The sequence below is a fragment of the Ailuropoda melanoleuca genome, chromosome 3 (genome assembly GCF_002007445.2).
Source record: "Ailuropoda melanoleuca isolate Jingjing chromosome 3, ASM200744v2, whole genome shotgun sequence".
In the NCBI taxonomy this organism is placed as follows: Eukaryota; Metazoa; Chordata; class Mammalia; order Carnivora; family Ursidae; genus Ailuropoda; species Ailuropoda melanoleuca.
In genome coordinates, this window is record NC_048220.1 from 109,374,616 (window position 1) to 109,386,685 (window position 12,070).

General features: G+C 40.7%; 1 protein-coding gene across 1 annotated transcript in view; it reads right to left on the reverse strand.

Annotated features, from left to right (window-relative positions):
* ITGA2 (integrin subunit alpha 2) overlaps nt 1-12,070 on the reverse strand; it is a 109,097-nt gene that overhangs the window by 1,469 nt on the left and 95,558 nt on the right. Inside the window, exons 25-29 of the mRNA XM_011227850.3 lie at nt 11,300-11,410; nt 10,260-10,364; nt 5,703-5,816; nt 2,581-2,670; nt 58-174 (exon numbers count right to left, since the gene is read on the reverse strand). Of these exons, the coding sequence (XP_011226152.2) occupies nt 58-174; nt 2,581-2,670; nt 5,703-5,816; nt 10,260-10,364; nt 11,300-11,410 (537 nt within the window). The remainder of the gene's footprint in view (nt 1-57; nt 175-2,580; nt 2,671-5,702; nt 5,817-10,259; nt 10,365-11,299; nt 11,411-12,070) is intronic.

Below are 12,070 nucleotides of genomic sequence, written 5' to 3' on the forward strand. Positions count from 1 at the left end.
AATTCAAGTCAAGGGTCTTTAGGAGCCCCATGTTTTTAAATATGAAAATTTTCTTACCTTCCATAAAACTGCATCCAGAGCTAATAGCAAAAGGATTCCAGCAATTACACTTCCTACTATAACTCCAGTTGGAACTTGAGCTTTCTCGTGGGGTTTCATTATCGTGATGGGAATCTGTAAATGTATATATGCAACAGTTGAGGTAACTGTAGCACCCGGAGAAAGTGAGATGGTCTAGTCAAATTCTCTAATTTTATAAGTGGTAGTCCAGAAAGGTGACGTGACTCACTCATGATCTCATTCCTCAACTAAACATTGTGCAGTGTAATTTCTAGGGAAAACGCTTCTGCAAAGTACAGGCAAGGAATACAAGTTTTCTCTTTAATTGTGTATTTAGTGGATATGTCACCTCTGACAACCTCGCATGCTTCATTTATGAAATAGGAACTTCGGTTTCTGGCATAGTCTCATCGTCAAGTGACAGCATTTGGAGTCCAGACTTGGAGAGGGGAGTTGAAGACTAAACAAGCACCCCAGATCCCTTGTGATTAAGCAACAGCAGCCTTGTACCAGGATCCTAAATATTGCTTTCACTCAAGTTATTTGATGTGGATTGTTAAAAAGTGGAAGTAACAGCTCAGGGCTCAGGTTGACCTTTTCAGTGATAAACTGACCTTGAGGCTACTTGTGATTCTTTGTCTACTTCCTGGGAATCTTTGGGACTTTGTAATAGAATGACTGCCCTAAAAGTTCTAATGGTAAAACAGTATCTTTTATATATATACTTTTTTAATTGCAGAAAGAATCACTGCCATTTCCTCCACAAAGTATATTAAGAATATTAAGAGCTGCATTTTGGGGAAAACAAGTCGACAAAACCCAATTTATTGATTGATTTAACAGTACATTACAGTGGCAGATAAGCTGCTTCTCGTCACAGAATTTATGAGTTGGGCTGAACTTTTGTCTTGCTTTTTGGTAATTATATTTCTTATCATTTATATGTTCAAGAGCTAAAATGAGGTTTTATAATTTAGGAATAAAGTAACTGAGTTCATATAGTTCACTGCTTAATGGCAGTCATACCTCTAGTCTCCATTCCAGAATTTCCCAGTCTGGGGTCCATGGATCCAAAGGGATCCGTGAGTATAAAAATTTTTGTATCAGATTTTTAAATGGACTGGGTTTCGAATAAATTTAAGAATTGCTCATCTACCTAAAGGGATATGCCAGTTTATTATCTGGATTCCAAATATTATTAAAAAAATCCGGATTATTTGGATTCAAAATGTATTTTCATAGACAATAGTTGGCCTTTGTTATTTATCAGTGTTGATAAGAGAAAACCAAGAAAAAAATCTAAAGAGTTCATTAAAATTGTTAGACATATGTATTAATTGAAAATTGAAATAGTGCTTTCTGAAAAAAAATAAAGACCTCAGCCGATGTTCAGAGAGTCTGAACACTGTGTTTTTCTAAAATGAACTTTTTAAATATCTATAGTACTGCTAAGTTCATAACTTTGAATTTGAAGTCCACATTTCCTTTGGCTCCATTTCTGATTTTCCATGCCCCAACCTCTGAAGAGAGGATGTGGCCCTTTGCTGAGGGTCATAAGCCAGGGGCCGAACAGCATCCTTTCTTGGAATCCTTTCCCCTGGGACCAGAGTGGGACACCAGTGCTGTGAGGTCCAGAGTTCACAGGGCCATGGGCTTTTCAATGGCTACAACAGTGGACTGAGGCCAGCTGCCAGGCTGGTCTTGGGGCAGAGTCTTAAACTGGGGCTTCCAATTGTTAACAAAGCATTGGGAGGAAAATGCTCAGGGCTCTCCCAGCAGATTAGCTGAGCTTGGAAATTCCGCTATATCTAAATATGGCCTATTCCAGCCAGAGGTTCACTGCAAAGGAAAGTTGTCCTGTGCCAGCCCTCGGAACAGTGAGCCTTTGTTTTCTCTGAAAGTACGTTTCTTTACAAGACCTTTTTTTTTTTTTTTAAATCAAAGGGAACATTTATAGTTTTCCAGACTATAAGAACTAATGAATGGACACTTCACACAGTGCCAGTATCTAGCTTTACGGAATACTAAAAAAACAAAAAAAAACCCCAAAACCCTCTAATAAATGCCTTATTTATTAAGCATACTTAAGCACTTCTCTTTAAACAATAAAATATATGCTTTAAATAAGCATGATTTGAATGTCATAGCCTAAGATGTAGACTGTGCTGTGAAAGCAAGAGGAAAAAGGAAGAGCTGGTGGGCTGGTTGAGGCCTGGATTAGGGAACCACAAACGGCAGGAGCCCCTTTTGTTGTATCTTGCAGCGGACTGTCCCCTCTGATCCAGCTTCACCAACACGGGTTGGGGGCTGTGGGGGAGTGTGGAGGGCGAGTATATCACTGAACTTTTTAAAGTAGAAAATAACTTTGCCAACAAGCCTAACGTAGTAAACCTCAGGTTTTTAGAGTTTCACTAAGAGACTTGTACAGATGTGTAGGTGAGAAGAACCACTACTCTTAAGTTTTCAGAAATGAATGCCCATCAAAGACTAGTGCCCCCTGGGGTGACAGGATGCGCTCACCGTGACTGTGTTTTCTTCGATTACGTATATCTGAGGGTTATAGGTGTTGATTTCTGCAGCTGCCGTCAGCTGTACAGTCTGGAAAGTTGACTGGAACATAAGAATAAAGAATAGGTTTTATCCTAACAGAAGTTAACACACAAAACTTTGGCACGTTTATTATTTATTTCCTTGTGGAAAATGACAAGAGCAAATGGCACCTATGAAGCCCCAAGAATCTCTGTGTTCCTAAATCGCCGATATGTGTAGGACCACACGTGGGAAGGGGCCGGGGAACTGAAAACGTGTGGGTATCTAGGCCATAATCGCAAATTAAACCAAATCTTGGGGGGTGAAGTTCAGGCATCAGCAGGTTAAAACCGCTGTCCAGTTGATTCTAACTTGAAAACAGTTGAAAAACAAGGACTTGAAGTTTTTAATTGGGGAAAGATCATGGTTCAGATTTTTAAAAACTTTATGAAGTTTGCATCGTGATGGAAATTTGCAAGCTTTAGGTTTTATATACTTACCTAAGTCAAATAATGGAATGGAAAATCAGAATAAAAACAGTAAAACTACACTTGAACTTGACCATGCATGTCAGCAGCAGACACCCTGAACCTTTTGTCATGCTACCTAATGAGTAATTTTGGGTTTCCTAATCTAAGTGTTTCTATAAAATACTGGATTTGGGGCAGGCATATTGGAAGGACACGTTTTATGCTGTTACTAGTAACCTTGTAATATGAAAATGTATTCTTGGATCTAGTTATAGAAAGATAATTTTTCAATGGATACATTATTGATGTGTATTTTGTTTTTTTCTATAATGCAAATGTTGGGACTGATGATGCTTACTTTGAAACAGCATACAATGACCAGATTTGAGAACTGCCTTCCTATCCTCTGGCTACTAGGATTCAGTTTTTCTGGTTACTAAGGCGCATGTTTCAACATACTTCGTGAGGTAATTTGCTAAATTATATCTGGAAGCCAGAAAGAGCATGCATATCCAAAAAGTGAGCAATTTATTTCCCTTCCCCCGGCTCAGTCTGATTAGTTTTAATTTTCTCAAGATGGAAGATTGCATCAGAAGTTAAGCCTGATCCCTTGTGTCTTAAGCACATATTATTGAGGAAACATTCACAGTATTGATAATGGTTTCCTTTAAAAAGAAAAGCAACAATTAAATGATGCTGGTTTCATAGTCCCTGCAGACTAAAAAGAATTTCTTCACAACACTGATCGACCTGCCCTCCCAAGCCTGCCCCCTCACACAGCTGTGCATATGATATCCTGCAGGGTTAACAGTGGTAGTTACACCACAGGTACCTGGGCGAGTGGAGTAACACCTGCCTTACAAATGGCAGCCAACCATCCCATGGATGCGGAGGCCTGCGCAATCACTTCATGATGAAATTATGGAAACGCTCACTTATAGTACCTCAGGAGAAGGCTGAAGGGCAGTATGCTAATGGACTCTAATACAGGAAATGAGATTTGTATTTCACACTGGATCTCCTAGGTGGCCTGAGAACATCCATTTGACTGTTGAAATAGCTGAAAACAAGGTGGGAATAAACATTTGACCTTTCACGGAGGAGGATGATGTGTGGGACTCCACAGACAATAACTCTCATGGGGGTTTTTACCTTATCCGTAACCACTGAAAAAGCATAAATACAGAAATTTGCTTCCAGAAATGACACTGCTACTCCTGACAGCGTTTGGGAAGATACTTCTGAAAGTCTTACAGTTAAAATAATGTAGTTTTAAACAAACTCAAGAAAACCCAGATGCTTTTTACAGAGCCAGCATGATTGTGTTCTGATTTGCAACAGTCCATTTTCCTTCCCAGCTGGCAAAGGTTGCTAGGAAAACATTTGTTCCTCAAATCCAAGGAGACAAGAACCAATTGGTGAAATCTGGCCCAAACTGCATCAGCTGAGACGGTGGTATAACTCACTGCATGCTTCCTCTCTTACAGGATTTAGAGGGGTCTGAAAGGCTTGCAGGCAAATGTAACCAACAACAAAATCAAGCAAGAAGAAAACCCAGTTCCTCCCTCCTACACTCTCCCACTTCTCTGCTCCTCTCCCTGCCTTTCACTGTTCCTCTTTCTATTATGTCTTTATCCAATAATATGGCTCATATTTTGGTTCCAGGGACAAGTTTGGAGGGAACTCAGTTCTCTAATCTTAAAACTCCATAGCAGGGAAAATGGGGTTGTTGGAGAGATCATGAAATGGTTAGAAAATAGGGAACAGAGTGTGGTTGGTAAGCACTTTGAGGATTCATTATTCGTTTAAAAAAAAAAAAACCCTCAGCCACGAGGACCTCTGGGGGTTTCAGACTAATTTTTATTTTGCTGCCTCGATCAGAGCCAGTGTTGATAAAATGAATACCTAGCTACTTACGCAGTCAGCTTTAAGGAGCCCTATCCTATTTTTCATGCCAGACTGAGATTCTGGCTTCGGAAATCTCAGCTGAAAGCAGATATGACTACGGCAGAGTCACACCTGCCAAATGGAAAAAATACTGATATGGTTTTGACACTTTCTTTAAACTTTCATGAGATGGGAAGGACTTAAAAAAAGGTGTATGTACACTGGGCTTTCACCAGAGAAAGGGTAAAACAGGAGAGCAGAGTGGCTCCATGGCTTGAATATAGGAAGATAGATCCTTATGTTAGATTCATCTGTGTGGTGGACTGAGATCAATTAGCTGGGGCTCAAGGAAGGAGATGGAGACATGTGCACTTTGTGATTTGGGTGTGTTAGATGTGACTAGGAAGGCAGAAGTATCAAGGGCACGAGGGCAAAGACAAACCAGGTGGCCCACTGTGCCCCAGGACAGCACAGGGGATCTGGACGACATCCCAGAGTTTCTGATGTAGTAGGGTGGCATGGAGTCTATGAAGCTGATCTTTACAAGCATCCCAGGTGCTTCTGAGGCATAACCAGGTTGGACAAGCTTTGGAAAGGGATCAGAAGCCTATTGCTTTCCACAGTAGAATTGCTCTGAGTCATCCAGGCATTGCTGGTATCAGAATGCTACTTTTGTCGAAGGGTATGAATTTATTGACAATGAAACCTTATGCATCCTTGTTATTGATAAGCCCAACAAGTAAAGCTTATACTTACTGCTGCAAAAGTCCCGTTCCAAATTCTGGTTGACACATTAAGGAAGTACTCTCCTTTGACCTGAAGGTCTTTCAGCCAGCAGGTAACATTACCACATGAAGCAGTTCTGCAGTTCTTTCAGGTTGGAGTCAATAGTAAAAGGAAAGAGTTAGTATGGGCTTAAAAAAGTAAATGCTAAAATTTTACAAAGATGGATAAAACCTAATGCTGGGAAGGATCTAGGAAAACAGGCAGCCTCATGAGCCTTCTAACCTTTCTTCAGGTGGTTGTGGCACTGTGCTCAAAGGTAAAAAGTGCATGCCCTTTGGTCCAGCTATTTCCCATCTGTATGGACAATGGTAATCAGAAATGTGTGGAGAAGAGTACGTCAAGCCTGTTTGTTGTATTATCATTTCTGAGAGTAAAAACACTCCCCAAAAGAAGTAATTTGTGTTTATCCATAATGTGCTAGTTAGGTAAATTATTGAATACACATGCACAAAGTGCATTTTGTGTAATTTAGTCATTAAACATAATTGATAAAGATGTATTCTTTAGGTAAAAAAAAAGTTGACAGTAAAAGAATTATGGTTGCCAAGAGTTAGGGAGGAAGGAAGGATGAATAGATGGAGCGCAGAGTTGCTTTAAGGCAGTGAAAGGATTCTGTACGATACCTTAATTGTGGATACAGGTCATTGTACATTTGTGAAAATCCACAGACTGTCCGGTTCCAAGAGCAAGTGCGAATGTAAACTGTGGGCTTGGGGGGGTGGTGTGTGTCAGTGCAGGTTCATCAGCTGTACCACTGATGTGGGCGGGGATCTGAGAGTGAGCAGAGGCTGTCCACGTGTGGCGGGGCGAAAGGTATTTGGGAAATTTCTGTACCTTCCACTCAGTTTTGCTGTGAACCTAAAACTGCTCTAAAAAATGAAGTCTATTTTTTTTTTAAAAAAGTCGATGTATTGACCTATTAAAAAAAAAAGCATGGTCCATTTATGTAACGGGATACATATATCTAGATGTGGATTAATACTTGGGGTATAGAGATGGATGGTCATTAAATACTGAGTGGTCGGCGATTAGATTTCTAGAGGACCTTAGTTTCTTTGTTGTTTGTGTTTTACGTTGTTCACAGTGAGCAGATGCCATTTTTACAAAATCAAAACATATTTACAAAAATAAGGAAAATGTTCAGAAGTGTATTTTGGCATACCCTGACATGAGTTTCTCCTGGGCATTTTTACATACTACTATATAGATTTAAGCCATATTTACACTGTAATTACACTATAAAAAGAAACTATTTCATTCTATTTTCCTGTACCCCCACCCCCATCCATCACAAAATAATTTCAATAAATGAAAACCAGAATTTCAATGTTGTTCTTAGAGGAGAACTAAGGTTTGTTTAAGGTTGCTGTTTGCTACATGTTTACTATTTGAGTTCTTAATATGGGCCAAGCACCACACCAGAAGCTAGACTAGCCTCTTTCTCAAGGAAAGGCAAATCGCTCTGGAGCAGGAGATAATGAAGTATTGCAAAACTGACAAGGATGGCCAGAGAGGCATTTTAGCAGCTAAATAAGACCTCAGTGATTATGTGGAAGGGGGATGTNCAGTGATTATGTGGAAGGAGCTTCACCTTCAAAACGCATGCTCAGTTCCCTCACAGCTCTTCACGATGCTTGCAAAGTGCCTGATACAGTTTCACATGGAGTCCTTTTGATTTCATGATATCTGGTACATGGATTTTATAGTACCAGCATAATAATCCCAATAACCTAATTTGAGAGTATTTTCTAAATCTTGATTCATACAGGCCATCAAAGCCAAAATGAGAAAATTCTGTAATATGAGGTGATAGGAGAAAAGAAGTGCACTGATTTCCAGGTAAAACAAACAGTGAATCACCCAAAGAAATAGTCACCCCATTAACCTGTCCTCACCAATTCTTTTATGTGCCGGAAATTTTCATTCTTGAAAGACACAGAAGGAGATGTGTGTCCTATTTTCAGTGGATTTATTTCGGCATTACAGCTGATGTCACCAGCCTATAAAGAAGGACATCAAATCAGTCTCAGGAAGCAAAAATCATTTCTGATGTTCCTTTTAACATGTTAGGAAGTCCTATGGTCACACGTTGGGGCGGGGTAGGGACTTTAGGCTTCTTTCACCTCACTGACTGTGCCCCACTTCCGGTAACCATTCATGTAAACTTGGAAGTATTCAGATCCTCCTGATGTGTCTCGGTGGAGTGGCACTGGTTCTTACAGCCTCATATGTAACAAGACCATTTTCAATGATAATAGACTGTGATGGACTGAATTCAGGGTTCTCTGTGGACCATTTTAAGACTGATTTCCTGTCATCACCTGTGCATACCATAGGACTAACACTACCAGAGAGCCAGCTCTAAGTGCCAGACTAAGGCTGACCCAATGTCAAGGGGTTTGGCTCGACAGTGCTGCTCAACCTGGGCTGCATGTTAGAACTACCTGGGGGTGGGGGCTTTTACAGAATCTTTGGTGCTAGAGCCTTGCCCTGAAGATTCTGATTTAATCGACTGTGGGTGGGCCTGAGCCCGGGCAGGAAATCCCGCTGATAAAAATGGGGAGGCAGGGTTGATCACTACCAGGTGAAAGTCCAGGCTGGCATCTTAAAGACCAGCTACTAATTGCAGCTGTGTAGTCCAACTGGTCTCCCATGGTGGCAGTCAACTAACTTCTCCAGAAACAGGACGCTGACAAAGTCAGATCTTCACCTGGCCAAGACCAAGCTTTAGGAATAATTTCTGCCACCTATAATTATTTCCTTAGAACAATAACCTGCTTCTAATATGAAACTGACAGTTAGTTGGTACTCAGGATGCATAGCTTTAATCTTCTCAGTTTTCCATCCATAAGATATCAGACGCAGTCACCTTAACCTTATGGGGTATTTCCATACAGAAAGTGCACACTTTTGTAAGCAGTGTGGTTGTCCTTACCTGATCTGTGTGCACCCCAGTCAGGTACATCAGTGGGTTCTTTTCTTTGGTGTACTGAGGGATGTGGATGATTACAGATGCCATGCTTACTGGAACACTTCCTGTTGTGACCTGCATGGTATGGAGGAAAACATTCTGGTTATTGCTACATCATGCACATGTTGTAAAAATAATAATAATAATCACCTCTGTGTTGATGTAAGGCAACTATTAAGCGGTAAGATTGAGTCCATTTGAAAGTAAGCCTTGTTACTTAGAATCATACTTGGGTCTCTGTGTCTCACCTCTTCGTGGAGAATCTCACCATCTACAGTGTGAACTGGTAAGTAATTTGTGNGTAATTGTGGATACAGGTCATTGTACATTTGTGAAAATCCACAGACTGTCCGGTTCCAAGAGCAAGTGCGAATGTAAACTGTGGGCTTGGGGGGGTGGTGTGTGTCAGTGCAGGTTCATCAGCTGTACCACTGATGTGGGCGGGGATCTGAGAGTGAGCAGAGGCTGTCCACGTGTGGCGGGGCGAAAGGTATTTGGGAAATTTCTGTACCTTCCACTCAGTTTTGCTGTGAACCTAAAACTGCTCTAAAAAATGAAGTCTATTTTTTTTTTTAAAAAGTCGATGTATTGACCTATTAAAAAAAAAGCATGGTCCATTTATGTAACGGGATACATATATCTAGATGTGGATTAATACTTGGGGTATAGAGATGGATGGTCATTAAATACTGAGTGGTCGGCGATTAGATTTCTAGAGGACCTTAGTTTCTTTGTTGTTTGTGTTTTACGTTGTTCACAGTGAGCAGATGCCATTTTTACAAAATCAAAACATATTTACAAAAATAAGGAAAATGTTCAGAAGTGTATTTTGGCATACCCTGACATGAGTTTCTCCTGGGCATTTTTACATACTACTATATAGATTTAAGCCATATTTACACTGTAATTACACTATAAAAAGAAACTATTTCATTCTATTTTCCTGTACCCCCACCCCCATCCATCACAAAATAATTTCAATAAATGAAAACCAGAATTTCAATGTTGTTCTTAGAGGAGAACTAAGGTTTGTTTAAGGTTGCTGTTTGCTACATGTTTACTATTTGAGTTCTTAATATGGGCCAAGCACCACACCAGAAGCTAGACTAGCCTCTTTCTCAAGGAAAGGCAAATCGCTCTGGAGCAGGAGATAATGAAGTATTGCAAAACTGACAAGGATGGCCAGAGAGGCATTTTAGCAGCTAAATAAGACCTCAGTGATTATGTGGAAGGGGGATGTAAGGAGCTTCACCTTCAAAACGCATGCTCAGTTCCCTCACAGCTCTTCACGATGCTTGCAAAGTGCCTGATACAGTTTCACATGGAGTCCTTTTGATTTCATGATATCTGGTACATGGATTTTATAGTACCAGCATAATAATCCCAATAACCTAATTTGAGAGTATTTTCTAAATCTTGATTCATACAGGCCATCAAAGCCAAAATGAGAAAATTCTGTAATATGAGGTGATAGGAGAAAAGAAGTGCACTGATTTCCAGGTAAAACAAACAGTGAATCACCCAAAGAAATAGTCACCCCATTAACCTGTCCTCACCAATTCTTTTATGTGCCGGAAATTTTCATTCTTGAAAGACACAGAAGGAGATGTGTGTCCTATTTTCAGTGGATTTATTTCGGCATTACAGCTGATGTCACCAGCCTATAAAGAAGGACATCAAATCAGTCTCAGGAAGCAAAAATCATTTCTGATGTTCCTTTTAACATGTTAGGAAGTCCTATGGTCACACGTTGGGGCGGGGTAGGGACTTTAGGCTTCTTTCACCTCACTCACTGTGCCCCACTTCCGGTAACCATTCATGTAAACTTGGAAGTATTCAGATCCTCCTGATGTGTCTCGGTGGAGTGGCACTGGTTCTTACAGCCTCATATGTAACAAGACCATTTTCAATGATAATAGACTGTGATGGACTGAATTCAGGGTTCTCTGTGGACCATTTTAAGACTGATTTCCTGTCATCACCTGTGCACACCATAGGACTAACACTACCAGAGAGCCAGCTCTAAGTGCCAGACTAAGGCTGAGCCAATGTCAAGGGGTTTGGCTCGACAGTGCTGCTCAACCTGGGCTGCATGTTAGAACTACCTGGGGGTGGGGGCTTTTACAGAATCTTTGGTGCTAGAGCCTTGCCCTGAAGATTCTGATTTAATCGACTGTGGGTGGGCCTGAGCCCGGGCAGGAAATCCCGCTGATAAAAATGGGGAGGCAGGGTTGATCACTACCAGGTGAAAGTCCAGGCTGGCATCTTAAAGACCAGCTACTGATTGCAGCTGTGTAGTCCAACTGGTCTCCCATGGTGGCAGTCAACTAACTTCTCCAGAAACAGGACGCTGACAAAGTCAGATCTTCACCTGGCCAAGACCAAGCTTTAGGAATAATTTCTGCCACCTATAATTATTTCCTTAGAACAATAACCTGCTTCTAATATGAAACTGACAGTTAGTTGGTACTCAGGATGCATAGCTTTAATCTTCTCAGTTTTCCATCCATAAGATATCAGACGCAGTCACCTTAACCTTATGGGGTATTTCCATACAGAAAGTGCACACTTTTGTAAGCAGTGTGGTTGTCCTTACCTGATCTGTGTGCACCCCAGTCAGGTACATCAGTGGGTTCTTTTCTTTGGTGTACTGAGGGATGTGGATGATTACAGATGCCATGCTTACTGGAACACTTCCTGTTGTGACCTGCATGGTATGGAGGAAAACATTCTGGTTATTGCTACATCATGCACATGTTGTAAAAATAATAATAATAATCACCTCTGTGTTGATGTAAGGCAACTATTAAGCGGTAAGATTGAGTCCATTTGAAAGTAAGCCTTGTTACTTAGAATCATACTTGGGTCTCTGTGTCTCACCTCTTCGTGGAGAATCTCACCATCTACAGTGTGAACTGGTAAGTAATTTGTGACTTAGGAGTGGGTTAAAAACACTTACTGTGGAGTTGGGCTACAGGGCTGAAGTCCCACTCTGCCCTTGACGAGCAATGTGTCTTGGGCAAGATACTTGACCTCTGTTTGCTTCAGTTTTCCACGTTTGTAAAATAAAAATCAGCAACTTAGTGGGTATGTGCAGGAACAGCATTTGTTCTCATTGGTGGGGGAATCTGTTCTAATTGGCNAAGCAATGTGTCTTGGGCAAGATACTTGACCTCTGTTTGCTTCAGTTTTCCACGTTTGTAAAATAAAAATAATCAGCAACTTAGTGGGTATGTGCAGGAACAGCATTTGTTCTCATTGGTGGGGGAATCTGTTCTAATTGGCCAGTGCTCATGTCCTTCTGGTTGTTAAATATTTTTTAAAAGATTTTATTTATTTATTTCTCAGAAAGTGCTCACAAGCACAA